This window comes from Microtus oregoni, unplaced genomic scaffold, assembly GCF_018167655.1.
Source record: "Microtus oregoni isolate MIOR12 unplaced genomic scaffold, Mior012 000057F_ref0000458, whole genome shotgun sequence".
Taxonomy (NCBI): Eukaryota; Metazoa; Chordata; class Mammalia; order Rodentia; family Cricetidae; genus Microtus; species Microtus oregoni.
Genome location: NW_024543833.1, coordinates 5,123,136 through 5,141,349, shown reverse-complemented (window position 1 = coordinate 5,141,349; position 18,214 = coordinate 5,123,136). Strand labels below are relative to the sequence as shown.

At 37.7% G+C, this 18,214-nt stretch overlaps 1 protein-coding gene across 1 annotated transcript in view; it reads right to left on the bottom strand.

Moving 5' to 3' along the window:
• Nucleotides 1–18,214, bottom strand: part of Dcc (DCC netrin 1 receptor) — a 1,005,453-nt gene that overhangs the window by 19,442 nt on the left and 967,797 nt on the right. Inside the window, exon 27 of the mRNA XM_041639231.1 lies at nt 12,383–12,595. Coding sequence (XP_041495165.1) covers nt 12,383–12,595 — 213 coding nt within the window. The remainder of the gene's footprint in view (nt 1–12,382; nt 12,596–18,214) is intronic.

Sequence of the window (18,214 nt, the reverse complement as noted above, 5' to 3'; positions counted from 1 at the left end):
GTAAACCCCTCACAACATCCTTAACATTGTGAAATAATTGATTTTCATTTGTTCCGTCATTTAATGGAACTCAGCGAAGAACATGCGTGAACACATATACAAAGACAATTCACTAATGGTTATACATCACAAATGTGTTTAGAATGTCACTTTGAGATTACACTGTGGTATTGGTACATTGCTACATTAAACACAATCACTTCCAATTTTTATATGTGTATTTCTTTGATTGACTGAAACACAGCATACACATCATTTTCAAAGATTAAAACCCTACATTACTCCTTTTTATCCTTTAGCTCTCATGTTCCTTCCACACCTTTCATCTGTGATATACCTTGAAGCTTGAAGGGAGTTATATATGCGACTCATTCATAAACAGTCATTTATTCCCACAACTTTGAGCAGCTATGAGTCTTTGCAGTTACCTGCAGCCACTTAAAAAATAAAAGTTCATCTGATCAAAGCTGACAACACTAAACTCAGTAGTCACTTAGAAAGCAATTTGGTAGACAGATAGACACATCATGCCTATTTAACGAAACAACTATAGTAGGCTCCATAGGTGATCCCCAGCCATGGAGAAATCAATGACTAAATTTACAGTACCAACCATGAATCCCTGACATAGGAATGGGCATCCACACTAATCCTAATGCGATTGGTAACCACCATCAAAGACTGGCCACTACCACAACAGTGCACGTCTTACCTGTCAAAACAAACATGAAGGGGAAGGGGCCACAGTGGCTGTCGACTACTCCCCTCTAGTAGCTTGTAGAGCACTTTCTGATAATAAGGATGACCAGGTGAAAAGATGTTTCTTGCTTAGTTCCTGATGAATACTGTATAACTTCTGGTCAGAGCATGTACAGTACTTTTGGCAATAGAGTCTTAGCATCTAGTAAACAGCAGTAACAATTTTCTGAATTGTTTTGAGAGCTTTGGATATTTTCCAGGAAATAGCTCATAGGGAGGTAATTCACCCAAGACCGGTATTTTTATGTAATCAAGTATGGCTTCAGGGAATAGCTTTATCTACCCACACAGGGTACCTGCAGTTAAACTCCTTTTTAAATGTTTAATTTGGAATTAGCTTAGCATTTATCAGATTCCCTTGTGGCTCTTCATACAACTTTAGTTTGGGTACATATTTTTACGATAAAATTGTGTAAGAAATATCCAAATGACAGTATCTTTTCTTTGCTTGAAGGAAATACTATATTTATAATGGCTGTTTTCTTGAATTGCTTTTCTATCTTGGTTTCTGGAAAATTATAGTTTTATCTCTAGTACTTCTTTTTGTTCTACCACAAAAAAATGGAGATTTGTCTAAATCTGTTTTGAAACTTTGCTTTTTCTTTTGAGTTTTTTTCTAGGAGTTGGCATCTTATTCTTGTTACTGTATGCTGAAATGCTCACTTTCTGAAGATGATTCTCTATGCTACCACTTCAGCTCTGGTTGCTCTGTGAATGCTAGGTCTCTCCCTATACATACTCAATTTCTTTCTAGGTGCTCGTTGCTCATATAACCTCTTCATCATCAAATTTCTTTCTACTCACAAAGCCATCTTCCCCAGTACTTCATTCTTTCTGCTTGTTTGCGAGTTCTCTGAAGACAAGGGATTAAAACAATGGTCACGTGGGAGTCATTTTCCCAATTCCTCCCTTCTAATTATTCAGTTACTCAACAGCATCTGCATTTGAAAGGTAACTCTTGCAAATGTCTCCTAGTCTCTCTCTCTGCCCTTCAAATGCATGACACACTTTCTATATCATTCTTGGTTTACTATTTGACCTTCCTTAGTAACAGCTCATTTATCACACTCTGCCTTTTCCCAGTATATAAAGTTACTATGACCATGGGAATCACACTTTGAAGTCAGACAATTTTACCTATAATCTTTGAAATGCCCTTGCTGGATCTTCATGATACAGTTTTGTGATGCTACAGCAATTCCAGACTAGGGATTCACACTGACATTGTGGAGAGTGAGATTACCTTCTGCAACTACTGTTTAGTGACCGTGACCACAGAGGTCCCAGTTTTTGCTCTCAGAGCTCTAGGTTCCCATCATGCAGGATGGTGCAGGTTACTTTACAGTTGCTGTGCAATATAAAAGCATGGTAAGTGCACGGTGGCAAGCTTCTCAGTGTATAGAGCTAATGCAGAATTAACTATGAATAAAAATGCATATGATACAAAATATTTTATCCTGAGCTACCAGAAATGTAATTTACTCAGACTGGATTCCCTAAAATGTCTGCCTGGTTGAGAGTTTATTCCTTCCTGTTTGCATTGCAAGTAAGTGATTTAAAGTCATCATTTTAATAGCAGCCAAAGAAAAGACATGTTAAAGTCTCCAAATGGAAAGTTACCAATGAGGACGGTATGTCTCTATATGATGCTTTGTAAATTCTTCACTATTCAGAATATCCTCCCTTTTGGGATTCCAGAATATTTCATTTTTATACAGAATGGAAGCCAATACTGGGTTTAGAATTGAGTTCATCTATTTTTAGATTTATTTACATCTACATAGATACTTACTTTAACATTCAAATAAGAAAACACAGTCGGTACATATTGAAAATGAAAACCACAAATAAAAGTATAACAAAGTAAAACCCAATGAATATGTTAACAACTTGTCATCAAATAAAAACTGAGCAAAATCTGGGGCATGTTTGGTTGTTGTCTTTCTTCTACAAATGATGAGGCTAGAATATTGTGGATTATCAGACACATTCCAAAAATAATTAGAATATTTGGCAGAAATAAATATACATATTTATACATTTACACATATATAATAAATCTAGAATATAGATTTGTGACTTTTTTTGCTACCTACTATTCCTTGACCTCCTGTTTCTATATGTTATAATATAATGATGTAGAAAACAGATTTCTCCTTAAGATATGCTTAGGTTCAGAGCCATGTTCTGATAGTTACATACTGTGTGAACTAGATCTACTTCTTACATCTTTTTTGAGCCAATGTTTTTTCATGAATGAATTAGGAGACGGAATTTTTCCATTTATGCTTCTCTGATGAGTGAATAAGAACACAAACTTACAGTGCTGTGTTTCATAAAGGCAATTCGTAAGGAAGTCTGAAGATCCCATTGACATTACTAGAATACACAAACTATCATCTTGTGGGATTTTAGTATATATTATGCATTGTTTTACTATTAAAGAATATTGAGACTGTGTTTCTACAGTCTTCAATGTCAGTTGTAGAAGTAGTCTCACGGGAACAAAATGTTTCTTTAGGATGATACTCCACAAAAGGAATGAATAAAGCATTAACACCTGAGCTTTGAGGTGAAGAAAAATTAGAGATGACCTGCACATGGAGAACAAACACATGTGTGTGTACAAACCCATATGCCCACACAGGAGAGAGAGAGGCAAATTTAATTTCAAGTGATCTATCATGCATACTAATCTTTCCACAAGCCTCGGGTTAAGAGCACATCACCTGTTCAAAAAGAAATTTCTTCAAGGTGTAAACTACAGAGGGGCAGCCACCACATCATCTGGAATCCCTTTAGAACTCCAAAATATGGGTGTTTTTTTCCAGATTCACTAAACATTCTAACCTCTATGTGATTTGCAAATGATTTCTCCAACACATGAAATCTGAGATTCACTGCTACAGAAAAAAATATCCATGATTTATCATTAAACATGAGTCTAGTTTAATTAAAATTAAACTTGTGTCTCAAGTCACAAATATGCTAATATCATAGCTACATATTATGTTTTTGAAAATTAAAAGACAAATGTCTTGGTAATATTTTATGCATGATCAATAGGAAATAACCTATTTGTTCCATTTTTCAATCATTGACTTCTGCTCCTCACTTATTCAACCTCTGACTTGCTATTTTTTGCTTTAGAGGAATAGCTACATGAATGTTTGATCTGAGATTGAGAGATTCTAGTAACATCAAACACATTAGATTGGTTCCCCATAGGTCCCTTCAGGGAGATGCAATGCTTACAAAGCCAGGAAGGCAGACATGTCGCCATCAGATTTGCCATATTGCAAGACATAAGGCCTTACTGCAACCTACACTGTTGCAGCATAGGTCAGTTTCCTGACTGTTGGATGGATTTATGATTTGAGAGTGAGTCCTGGTCCAATGGATGAGACCTTGAATCGCAGTAAAGCCAAGCAATCATATTCAGAAGACTGTATTCTAGTCACTAATTTCTGCTCCATCTGGTGATCTGTTTAACTTAGGGCCATTATATCCTGCAGATATATGCAGGGGAGTATGGCATTTCACAAATTACAGCATGTTTGACCAGACAGTGAGTTGTGACAATACTATTTTATTCTCCCCTTTCAGATGATTCCCTTCCTTTCTGTAGGTGTTGAAAATATAAAGGAGCCCAGAGTATAAAGTTATAGAGCCTCCACGTTATACCAGAGGTTCCTGTTAAATACTATCATTTTATAACCATAATTCATGTTTATTTTTATTCCCTAGAGTGGTGCAGGAATGCCTCTCCAGGTTATATTGTATCTTAACTAGTTATGGTGGGAAATTGAAGCAAAAAGAAGTTAAATGGCTCACTCAATATCCTAGGTAGTCAGCTGGGGTATTAGACCTCAGTGCAGAACTTTTGTTTGTTTGGTTGATTTTCGCCAGTTCATACTTTTATTTAAACTTTGCTCATGATGGATAAGAGACACGGGAGAACAGATCAACTCCCCTCATTCTTCAACTGGCCACACTGTCCTGCTGCATCTCCTATACCAAGGAAGGTGTCTTCTCTCTCTTGTTTACATAGCATAGCTTGCTTCTGTTGAGAAACCATCTCTAGAACACAGCCAGAGGTAAAACTAACACAAGCTATAATTTCAAGTGTAACAATGAGGGGAACTAAAGGTTCACCGTGAAACCCCTGATTTTAAAAGAAGCCTACTACTGTGCTTTGAAAAATGCTTGCCTTATTAGAAAATTATGGCTCGCTGGCTGTGTAACTATAAAGGTCCATACAACTCACCATGTGAAAGAATCAGAGGTGTTAGCGAAAGATATTTAAGACAGCAGTCTAGAAAACGCACTGAAATGGGCAGTCATTCCAATCTCATTATTTCTATTAGTTGGCATGTACAATCATGTTATAATACCCCTCTCATTTGAAATCAGTTGTTTGCTTATCATAGTAATTCACACACACATAAATGTTAGAATCCCCGTTGCTACAAAAGATAAAGGTATTGTCCTGCGAAAGCCTCGACGTTCCAGTGAATGAGATTCTGGTAATAAGAACATACACCTTCTGGATGTGTATGTTGAAAGTTAATGTTCACAAATTCTCAAGATGGCTACCATGGTAATACATTGTTCTGTCATCTAGGAAAATGCTTTAAATCATTGTCGGATCTGTCACAAACTTTTATGTAACTTTTACTATATTATAAGTCTTATCTTCATAGTCTACTCATAGTTAATTTCAGTTCATCTCAACACAGAGCCTTTTTGTTTATTTTTAGAGTTAGTTTTTACAGAACAAATATTCAAAAGTCCATTAATAGGAGGTTAATGTGAAAACTTTTTCCCAACCTTTCCCACACCTTCAGAGAAAATTCTGGAATCTGATATGAATTAATGAAATAAAAAAGTTCTTTCAACTACTTAACACAACTGGGACTACAGACAAAGATATTCATCTTTTAAAAAGATTTATGATTTATTTTAAGTGAGTGTATATGTGTGTTTTCTGTGTGTGTGTGTGTGTGTGTGTGTCTGTGTATTATGTCTGTGTGAGTGAATGCCATGCGTAGAAGACCCAGGTGCCTACAGAGGTAAGAAACAGATACTAGACTCCTTGGAACTGGAGTTAAGGTAATTGTTAACTGCAAGCTTGCTTCCAAATCCCTAACATTTTGAATTTTTCATCAAATTAAAACCTTTCCCATACTTTTACTCTTTCCCTCATCAAGGAAAAGGGAATCCAAGTAGAAGGATACATTTTATTTCTATAACGCCCAAGCCTGTAGACTTTCATACAGCCCATTCTTAAGGACTATTATATGATTTCACATATGAGGAAAGTAGGAGTCCGAAGAGAAACATGGATTCTTCATCAGGCACCAACATCTGTGCATTGTCAGTTTCTCACATTTTAGCACACACAGTGGACCCTGCTACTCTGTGTTGAACTACACAGGGACCATGAAACTCATGAAACTCAACTAGTCAACAGAAGTTCTAGGACATGAGGCTTCAAGTTGTTGTTTCCAACCTGTATTAAGATTTAAGGCACTTGTAGCATAGGAGTTAATGTGTAGTTTGGATCATTTTTATCTGCCTTTATCATTAATAAACATCTAATTATTCTATTAACTCTCAAATTGCTTTACTTTTCCTTAATTGATAGACTGCATTCAAATTCTAGGCCCTCTTTATTGTTTTATCTGAAAAACTAAACAACCAATTGAATATTCATTGAAGTTTGGATGAAGATCCCAAGAACAATGACACAGTATTCTCAAAAGGTTACAGGGTGCTCTGCTCCACTCATGGTTGATTATAGTGGCTTCTTGGTTAAATATTAATTTATTGCTGATGATCTTTATGAATTACAACTTAGTATAATATTTAAAGTTTTTATGCTTTAAATTGATTTCTCTTTTTTATTTTTTCTGAGCTCTACATATTTCTCTGCTCCCCTCCCCCTTTCAACCCTCCCCCTAGGTTCTCATGCTCCCATTTTACTCAGGAGATCTTGTCTTTTTCTACTTCCCATGTAGATAAGATCTATGTAAGTCTCTCTTAGTGTCCTCATTGTTGTCTAAGTTCCCTGGAATTGTGGTTTGTAGGCGAGTTTTCTTTGCTTTATGTTTAAAAACCACCTGCAAGTGAGTACATTAAAGTGTACACATTTTACCTCTACTGATTTTTATAAAAATATTTTGATTTCCAAGACATTTTACAAAGATTAATACAATGTTTTCATCAGAATTTAAGCATGTGATCTATAAAGGATATAGGATATAGGACATGCAGAGGGATTGTTGACTTGGAAGAGAACTGCTGCGCACTCTGTCATTCCGCTATTCTTTGTCACCAAGGAAACTATCAAGTCTCTAATAAAATCCAAGGACAGCCCTCTGAAATAGCATGTTTCAAATTATCTTATTCATGAAGTCAACCACATATTGTACATAGACCTCTTTAATTGTAATGAAGTCAACCACATATTGTACATAGACCTCTTTAATTGTAACTTATTATTAGTATTTAAATAGAATTTTGATATTTTAGCATTTAATGATGTTAAGCTGACCATTTACTTCAAGTGTATATATGATATTATTGATAAAAATATTTCTCTTCTTTTTAATTGAGAGGGACTCAAAGATTGACCTAGCAATCACTTCCTATGTCCTCCAAATAACTTTTTAATTCAAAATAGCTTTTCTCACACACACACACTGCTGTCTTGGTCTGTTGTCATGGTCTCTCATCTACAGTTTGTATTGTATTTCCGTGTCTTAGCATTTCCATTCTTCACTTCCTTCTGAAAGTCTCAGTTGTCCGTGTTGGACTTCACAGATCTGGCCATCAGCAGTCCTGACAAACAGCAACAGATGTAAGGGTTTGGCTTTCTGCCCTACTGCAGAGGATGACTGGCAGTTGGAGCAGGTGAACTTCCAACAGATGGCCATGGTTTTAGAGTTCTTTGGAAAGTTAGTATTCTTGGTATAACTTCCTTCTTCTATCTATTAACACATGGATACTAAACAGTTATTTCAGAGCTGGCAAGACAGGTTGCTTTGTGAACTTGATACAAGGCTGGTGATCTGAGTTTTAATCCTTGGATCCCACAGAAAGGAGAAGGAGATAACCCACTTCACAAAACTTGTGTGAACTTCAAACAAAAGTTATAACCCACTTCACAACATAATGCACACATAAACACACACACACACACACACACACAGACAGAGAGAGACAGAGAGGAAGAGAAAGACAGATAGAGACAGACAGACACACCATACAAGAACACTCACACAACAAGTGAGTAAATTATAACGTCATTACTCAATAACTAATCTAAATATCATATTATCTTCCACAATGTTTCCTTAGGATATGTTTCTGAAATAATATTAAGAAAGTAACAACAACCACAAAAAGAAAATCCACATTCCTTGTCAATATTATATTTTTCTGAATTTTGGAAGTCTGGTTTCATGCTCAGTTGTTCAGTATGGGAAACATTAACTTTTTCAAGTCTTCATTTTATCATCATAGATGAGGCATTAGTCACTTGAATTGCTTATTAAATCTTCTCTGGAATTGAGTCCCAATTTTTAAGATAGTTAACAGACCTCTTTGCTATTTTCATGTCAGAATACCATTTTCCAGGAAATTAGTGTTTTCCATAATAAACACCAGGTAGGTTACAGGGTGACAAATATTGGTTACAGCTAAGCAGAGTTGTCTTATTACATTTTGCTAGAGTATGATTTAGGATGATTAGATTATAACAGATAAAATTTCATCTATTAAATAAAGTCTATTACAAGTGAGGATAGGAAAATCTCAAGATGCTTCTTAAAAGCAAAGATGAGATTTGACATGAAAGAAAATGTATTAAAGAGGAGGTGGTGTAACTTTCATGTAATTTTCCTTCATACAATTGATCCAGTGTTGATCCAATAAGACCAAGTCAACACAACCCGATTGTTTAGTTGTGGAAGTGACTTATGTTCTGTGACTGACCCTAAGAGAGAGGGCTTTATGATACCTGTTAAAGGACCCCTGGTCTCCCATAACCTCTACCTGTGACTGATTCTAGCAGGATAGAACACTCAGGTGGCATCCGTTAGGGACAACCCCAATGGTGGACTGAGAGTAGGGTGTTGGAATTGATTGCAGTAATTTCTAAAAAGTAGTTGACTGGCCACATCATTTCATTGCATAATTACGGAAATGAGGGCCTGACAAAAAGATGCTGCTACACAGGGGATGCATGATTTCCAGAGTAGTCATAAAATATAAAACATGAATTCTCTCTCCACTTTAATCCATACATACCCACACCTTCTCCTTGATCCACAGACTAATCGAAGCACATGCCACAATGTGCAGGGGGAAAATCAAACTCAATGTTGCTATCTATACAATGATGTGATTTTTGATTTTTGTCATACCCACTGACATTATTGATTGTTCAAAGATTGAAAAGATCAGGATTCAGTGGGATTTAATATAGATATAAAGGCGAAAGAATTATAGGATTCCTTTTGTTTTCCAAACACGCAAGGGCAGCTTAGGAAGCTTATGTTATACTAGTGCAACACTGTAAATGTCAGTGTTTGTGAAGTTGTATGCTCTTTGTCTGTAGAATGATTCTTCCACAGAATAAGTGGACTATTGTTCTAAGCTCATTTAAAGTATTACTGGTCCTTGTACAGCTAAGAAGAACTTCAGGAAGGAACCACACAAGAGTGCATGAAAAAACACATACACAGAGATAAACACACACAGATGCATACACACACACACACACACACACACACACACACACACACTATCTTTGCTCTCTTTCTATTTAAGCTGAGAAGGACTAAGTCAAATCATTAATCTATCCATGCCTGTGATTTTTAAGGTACAGGGTAGCTGCTCTGTGGAATTTGTAAAGCCTGTGCAGTCGTTCACCGCTACGATATAAAGCTCTGGTACAGAATCATTTTATCACAAGATGAAGATGAAGATTTGGAAAACACCATAAAGACCCCGGAGTCCACTAAGCTAAATCTCTAACTCAGCGGGTGTGTGGGAGGGATGAAGGAATGAATCTATGCTTGCAGGTAGGCAAAATTCCAGACATTATGACAACAGAATGCCTCTTTAATTACCACCTACCCCAGCAATATTGCATAACGCTCTGCGATCCCAGGGAGATTGTTACTCCATGATATGTATTGCCCTATTCCTCATATATAAAGCTGTTGCAAGCACAGCTCTGCACATCTCAGTGGGAGGCAAATTGAGGCTGGGACCCTTAACACTGCTCATGAAAAACCACATGCAGAAATCCTATTGAGGGGAAGAGCTCCTTCACTGATGCTAATCACAAAGCTTTCAAAGCAGAGGAACTTCTCATTTAGCATAATCTTTAAAAATTAGAGCAATGCCTCCCATTACCATATTCTAAAGTAATTACGTGCAGTAAGTAAAGACAAATTCATTACTAATTACACAGCCTTTTATTGTGAAATCCAGAGTGAAATTATTTGAGGTATTTTCTTTTCGAAGCTGACAACAGCATGACTCTACTTCATCAATCAGTTTGACTAAAGCAATGATTTTCTTGGAATTAAAATTTGTTGAAAGCACTAAGTATTTCATCTTTTGGGCTAAGAAGCATGTAGTTAATGTCACCACTAATACATTCGTCAGTCTGCTAATTTTCTTTTTCTATTAGAATAAGTAAACAGCAGCCCTTTTAAGAAGCATACTATCTACCATGTGTCAGGAGCAATGTAGGGAGACTTCTTTGAAAACCATGTGGTAAGGCATTATCAGATGCACAGGAATCACAGGCGGACAATGAAGGAGAAACATAAAAGGGAAAGGCATTTAATAATTCCAAAGTGACGGCAGAATACATCTCACAAAGCATAAAGGGAGGATAGCATTTAGAGGTGAATCATAAAAAAGAAATCAAATCAAATCAAACCAAGAACTCAAGGCAGAGGACCAGAAAATGAAAGGAGAGACGGTTTCTGACAAAGAGTTAAAGCAGAGTGGGAGCGATGGCCAAACAAAAGAAGACTCCTAGAGGACAATGGGGATAGAAGCAATGAGGCTTTGCTTCTAGGGCGTTCCACCAGTCAGTACCCCCTTAGATAATCTCATTATTTGATGGAATATGGTCAGGGACAGTCCAAGCAACTCATTCTGTTCCTATGGATATGCTTCAATCACTTAGGCTCCACTGCGTTTCAGTTAGACTTGGTAATACTTTAATTAGAAGAAAAGAATGCAGGATAAGGAATGCCAGCTCTCTGCTCTGCTCATTGTCCCATAAAGAAACAAATGGTCTTTTTGATAATTGTGTGATCCCGGAGGTCCAGATTGCAGCATGATTTCCACATCCTCATGTCCTGAATCAAATGTCACTTCTACCCAGTGTTTCTTTTCTTCTTTCATTTACAATAGCATTCAAAACTGCCCTTTTGCTGTATTATTTGCTGAACATAGCGGACAATGAGGACTACTGAGAACTCAAGAACAATGGCAATGGGTTTCTGATCCTACTGCACTTACTGGCTTTGGGGGAGCCTAGGCAGTTTGGACGCTCACCTTACTAGACCTGAATGGAGGTGGGCGGTCCTTGGACTTCCCACAGGTCAGGGATCCCTGATTGCTCTTCGAGCTGATGAGGGAGGGGGACTTGATCGGGGGAGGGGGAGGGAAATGGGAGGCGGTGACGGGGAGGAGGCAGAAATCCTTAAAAAATAAATAAATAAAAAAACCTATTATTTAGAAGAAAACCCTTTTCTTCTGTCATAATTTAGATGTGAACGGTAGTGCTCATTGGAGATGGCAGAACTCTAAGAGGTGGTAACTTGTGGGAGGTCTTAGGTTATTTGGGGCATACTCTCAAAGATAACTAGAAGAACCTAGTTCCTTTCTCCTCTCCCTGTCTGGCAATGAGATGAATGGTTTCCTCTGCCACATGTTCCTACCATGATGTATTGCCTTACCACATACAGGATTAATAAATCATGAACTGGAACCTTTGAAACAAGGGCCCAAATAAACCTTTTTCATGTTTAGTGATGGAAAGATGGCTTTCATGATGGACACAAGCTAAGAGAATAACAAAAAGTACTCTGGCAATTTCGTTTTATGATGTTTATAATTGGTATAAAATATTAAATTACTTTTTTTTCCTATTAAAATGTGGATAAAGATAACATATAGGAATATAGCACTAAATGCATAACTATTTAGAATACTTCATTTATTCCTTTTCATAATTTTGGAATATTTGATAGATTACTTTTTATATCAGAATTTGCCATTAAATACATTGGACATAAACTGAGAGGCACAGATAAATTCCTCAAATTTTAGAATCTGTGCTTCCTGACATTATAAAGAGTTGGTGAAGAAGCATTACCTACCAGATCTGTAGACTGAAATAAGTTGCTTAAACTATCTGTCGGTTCCCTGATGACTTTTCAGTCACCAGTAACAAGCATGAGCACATGGACACGTAATCAATCCACACTAAAAACATACGTGGTAACCACGCCTTCTCTGGTTCCCTTCTGTACTTCCGTACAGCTATCATTGACGGTAACGTTCCTTGATAAGTGACATGGCTACTTACCCGGCTGAGACAAAAGTGGTGTATAAGGGACTTTTGGTTCTATTGCACTCATTGGTGGAGGTAGCAAAGGGTTGGCAAAGCTGCGGAGCGGATGAGTTGGTCGGACACAGGCTGTGGGGATCGTTCTGCTGGGTGCTTCTTCGCTGCTGGGATGTTCAGGCTGAGCTGGGGGCAGCATGGGCTGCTGTTGAGCAGCAGGTCCTTCACTCACAGCTGTAGGGGAGATAAATCAGGTGTCATTCAAGATAAAGTTTGTTTCCCCACATTTCCATTAACAGTCCATGGAGAAAAGATAATATCAGCTAATCTCTTCTCCATATTATGGACATTCTTATTCTTAAGCTTTCTTGTACATATGGACAACAATCAGCTCAGCACTTTTCAACAGTAGAAACAGGTACAGTAGGATTAGGTCGGTCTTCCAGAGACAGTAATACAATATATTCTCACTAACTATATTGCATGAACTGTCTGGACCCTGTAATCATAAGTGATGAAGTGAGAAAAGAGAAGTTATTTCTTCCTTTCTAAGTAGTAATGCCTGTAAAATTCAACATACCCACCCCGGTTACAGCTGCAGTATTTTCTACCAGCCAATATGCCAATTTTCCTGTGATTTAAACATGCCATGTCAACTGTCAAACAAATGAGAGTTACAGGGTGCTCAGAAGTATTGCGGAAAAAAAAATGATACAAATAATAGCCACCATCATTATCTCCCATAACAAAATAGAAGCACATTGAGCTAAAAGTTATGAGACATGACTCCACCGGAGCAAGTTGCCTGAATACAGAATTACAATTTTTTTCCTCTTTGATAGCAAACCATGTAATTTGCAGGCAGATTACTATAGTTGAGGAGGCTTCACATAGTCATTTGTGACAGCCTTGAGGTATCTGGACAGCTTTGTATATGTGATTGCACCTTTTCCCCTAGGGAACACAGTTGAGCGAGACTAAAATATTTTCAAGGTTTTTTTTTTTTCTGTTGCTAAAGACAGGATGACTCAATTTTAAATGTTCATTCATATTCAAAGCCAAAAGGTCTAAGTTAAACCACAGATGAAAAGAGCTGCCTAGTAGGTGTAAGTGTTGTTGACTCTAGGCAACTATTTCTAGTTATTTATTACTTAGGAAAACTGTTTTGAGGAAAATGGGAAAAATATAATATTGGTATGATTACATCTCATTTTGGAAGGATAATTATCGACATAGAATTGTTTCAAGATATTAAGTTTAGGAGATAATTTTGAGATGATGCTGAGAACCTCAAGAAGTAGGCAGAGGAGTTAGAAAACATATCTGAGAATTCTAAAGGAGAAGAAATGAAAGATTAAAAAGATTGAGGTATCTTTTAAAAGTTGTGCAGAAGTGACCCATGGTGCAGAAGTGTTTCCATTTATCCTTTTGGGTTCAGATAGGGTCAGAGATCCCTGGGAGAGAGAACAACCTGTGGGCCTCAGCCTTCAAGGGGGAGCACAGGATGCAGAGTTGGCTGAGGAAATCATGGCAGTCAGAGTTCAACATCAGACAGAGGTGTTTTTAGTCAAACAGGGAACCCTGAGTAAGACAGCCAGCTGCCAAAACCCCACGGAGATCTCACAGGATACTTGCATGAACACCAGGGGAGGGGAAGGTTTGTGGATTTGATCAGATTCTGTCTTGGGATGGCTGAACGTTTAATTTTCCAGAAGAAAAAAAATATTAGGTTTTAACTTTGGACTTCTGTTCAATCTGAAGAAGAAAGTGACCAAAGCTGATTTTCAAAATGCAGATATAATCACTTATTTCTAAACCTGGACATTTTTTTCCTTAGTCTCAGAGTGGTTGGTGGCTGAGTTGTCCCCTCAGTCCTGGTCCTTTGAAGAAGGTAGGTAACCTTGTTTGTATGCTCTTCACACCACAGGCCAGGAAGGAATTTGTTTAACCATTCCATTGCAGAAAATATCTAGAAAACAACAGGTTCTTTCAACATTGTCTTCAGGGATGATTCTCAGGATGGGGAAAGTTATTCAGCCCAAACAGTTTAAAACTACATAGGCTAAGGAGTTCTTGGGAATATTGCCTTTCTCTGACCGAGAGTCTCTCCTCCTGTGTGAGCGATGAGTTTCACAAACGAGGTTCCCGAGGCTGAGTTTCTATGATCCCTTTTGATTTACAGTGGCTGGTTCTTAGTAATGGGACCACAACAGAATACTAACTTATGAGTACAGTAAAAGAAATTTCGCATTCTTTTCTTAGGAATTCGTTTTAGGTGATTTTCTCTACAGAAGACATGCTATAACTAATCCACATGTTCTTCCTAGAACTCCCGTAGCATTGAAGAAATAATAGAATATTTTTAATGTCTATTTTCCCTTTAATTCTTTTTCATCTCTCAGGTTTTTTTCTTTCTCTTGTATCTTGGGCATGAACAGTTCATGGTAAAATATTGTTGTAATCTTGACCTTAATACACTTTACATGCATCTTGCTTTAATGCCTTGAAATTCAGTCTCTTGTTACGGCAAAACCTTTGTATAACATGTGAACATATGGGTTGTAGTGATTTTACTGAAAGTATTGAGTGTAAGGTCCAAAAGAAACTTAGGACAAAGGCTAACTGTGGTGCCTACTAGCATATCAAGGTGCATGCTGGCCTCCAGGCTCACCCAGTACCTGTGGCTCCCCCCACTCATTCCTCTCTCCCCACTCCCTACCCTAAGCTTTCCAGCTCATGCGCTGCTCTACCTGCAGGCTCTCATTTCTCTATCACCCTACACTTCAGCCATGCACTCTTTTGTCCTCATTCTTAATCCTCTCCTCGCACTCTGTCCCCACCCCTACTCTTATGATTCTGGCCATTCTGCCAGCCATGCAGCAGCCTTTCTCTCTCTGCTCTTGAGTCTTCTAGATGCTTCTGGCTGCACTCTCCCTCATATCTGCAATAAAAACATTCCCTTCACCTATATCTTGTGGCCATGTCCTAACCACATGCTTCTCATGTCATTTATTTTCACTGGCTCAATGAGAACCAAAATTCTCTTTATTCCAAGTCCTGTATCTCTGGGCTTCCAGCTGTCCAGAAAGATTCCCATTAGGCTAACCATGTTGTGATCCTAACTAGGTGGATCATATCCTTTGTCTAAGGCATCCTCGATAACACATAAAATCACAGTGTGAAACCTGAGGAGTTTGGAAATTAATAGAATGCAATCCATAAGAGATAAAATTTCTTTTCTTTAAAATCCATAGAGTGGAAGAAGGCTTTCCTTGATAATTCATAATTCTTATATTTTAAGTAAATGCTTTCAGACATTGGCTGACATTTAAAGCAGCAAAAATCCTGAAATAAACAGGATAGCAATCACCCCAGCAGAGAAACGCCACACCTTAGATGTGTGCCTGTTGGCCAGTTCAGACACCAGCTCCAGGACACCTATGTGAAACAAATTGGCTCAGTGACATGGCATTTATCTGTGCTAAGAGCTCTAAAAGCCAAGACAAGCTCCTGTCACCCACAGAATACAGCCTCCCTGCAATTCAGAGCACAGTGAGAATCAAATGGATGTCGGCAAGGCACTCATTTTCAAATGATAAAATAGTCAGAATTCATTGTACAAATAGCATACAATTACACAGTGCAGTCAAATCTCAAGGTACTTTATAATAATTAATGTCAACATACAAAATACTTGCTACAGAATAACCAGAAGAAATATTGCAAAAATGGAAATGAGGATTTTTCTTTTATCTGAAAACTGCGATGGTTGACGGAAATGCAGCCCACCAACAGCACGGAACAGAGCCTGAGACACGAACACCTCTTTTAGGAACATATGTGACTCATTAATCTTGGAAGAACAACATTATGAACCATTCCTCAGTAATCTAGTTCTTCATAGCCTGTGCTGTTTAAAGGACAGACATCCCTAGAATAATGAATGAACTCTTCCATGTGCTCCTGATTTTATCTGGGACAAATTCCATTTGTCAGTCAATTTCCAGTTTGTGGGAGAAATGGATTAGAAAAACCGCAGGAGTAAATCTGGGAAGCACTGTGACAATGACAGAATCGGAACCTCTTAAACTCCTCTTCCATGACTTGTTTTATAGATGAGGAAAAAAAAATGAGGCATTGCTTTGTTATGGTTTGCAGAAACGAAGTTCCCAGACTACCTGTTTGGGAGATTTTCATAGAACCGTACTGACCTCCTGGGGCAGCAACCTATTCGTGGGTGATTATAAGAGCAGGGCTGCAGCTGCACGGGCAGTATTTGTCCATCGTTCAGGATGTGTGTGGAATGCACATATTTTCAGTGTGCCTCCCTCTCCTTACAGTTACAGAGAGTTCCAGCTTTGTTGATGACTTCAGGCTTTAAGGCATGACTTTAGCATTTCCTGGCATAGGAATCTCCAGGTCTTTGAGATAACTTTAGTGAAGAGGAATCTTCACCCTTGGCCACACTAACTTTATCTCTTTCTGTATGCCTTTCTCTGCTCCTAAAGGACACTAATAAGATATCTCTGTCTAGAGTGTTTTCTTCTTTAGAGAGAACAGGGGTGTTTAGTGCTCTACAAAGCATGTAGAAACCAATACCAAAGAGCTGGATGTTAACTATCACTGACAGTGATATAATATTCTGTTTCCTGAAAAAGGGAACATTTATTCCTTCCTTTTCTCTTCCAGGCACTTGCTTGAAGCACATAAGATGTTATTTCTTTTGCATCACGTATATTTAGTTGAAAACTACTTGCTGAGTGAAAGAACAGACACATTTTAAACCAATCTGTAAATCATGGCCAGGGATAGAATCTTCACTGCCTTGTAATTTGGATGAAATTCAAAATCACACAGTATTTTGCAAAGAAAGCATTGTTGACATAATGATGCACCATTGTTTTTTTTTTAAATATTTTCTATTGCAAGGTATGATTACCTTCATCTGCTAAATCATACTACTCAAAGTCTATCAAAACAAAAATCTACTAAAGAGGGCAAAAGTTGATTGATTAACTTTTAATGTACTTGATCATTTGGAGTTTACAGGAAAATTGATGGAAGTTACAGAAAATTTTCAAATAGCCCTAAATACTTCCTCATTAAAAAAACAGAGCTTTGAAAGTTAAGCTTCTTTTATTCACTATTTTTTTAAATTTTTATTTTTATTTTAAAAAGAAAACAACTATCTTTTCTCATTATACGCACCAATCCAAGCTTGTACTCCTCGCCTCCCATTCCCTCTACAATCCCCTCCACCCCCATCCACTCCTTAGAGAGGGTAAGGCACATTGCTTTGGGGAAGGTCCAAGGCCCTCCCTATCTAGGCTGAGCAATGTATCCTTCCAGAGAAAATGGGCTCCCAAAAAGCCAGTACAAGCAGTAGGGATAAAACCTGGTGCCACTGCCAGTGGCCCCTCAGTATGCCCCAGCCATGCAACTGTCAGCCACATTCAGGGGACTTATGGACAAAAATGAAACAAAACCAACAAACAAAACAAAAAGTCTTAAGATCATCATATTTAAATTCCACTGAAATATAACTTTTGAATAAATTTCCCCAGGATCTAATTAGAGACAATTCTATATGCTACACTGACTCAGAAGAAATAAAGAGAGGGGAGGGGCAGAGGAGCTGAATACATTTATAGACTATGCTAACAAAAATTGAAAAGGAAATGAAGGTGACAGTTACTAAAAAGAAATACTTTCTGATGAGAAAAGCCCTGAGCCATGCCATGTCAACTGTGCCAGAAGGGTCAGAACAAAGTTATCCTATAGATTCCTCTTTGATGTTCCTTTGAAGTCTTAAGACCAGAGAATAAAAGACTGGTAGACATTCATCAAGTGAAG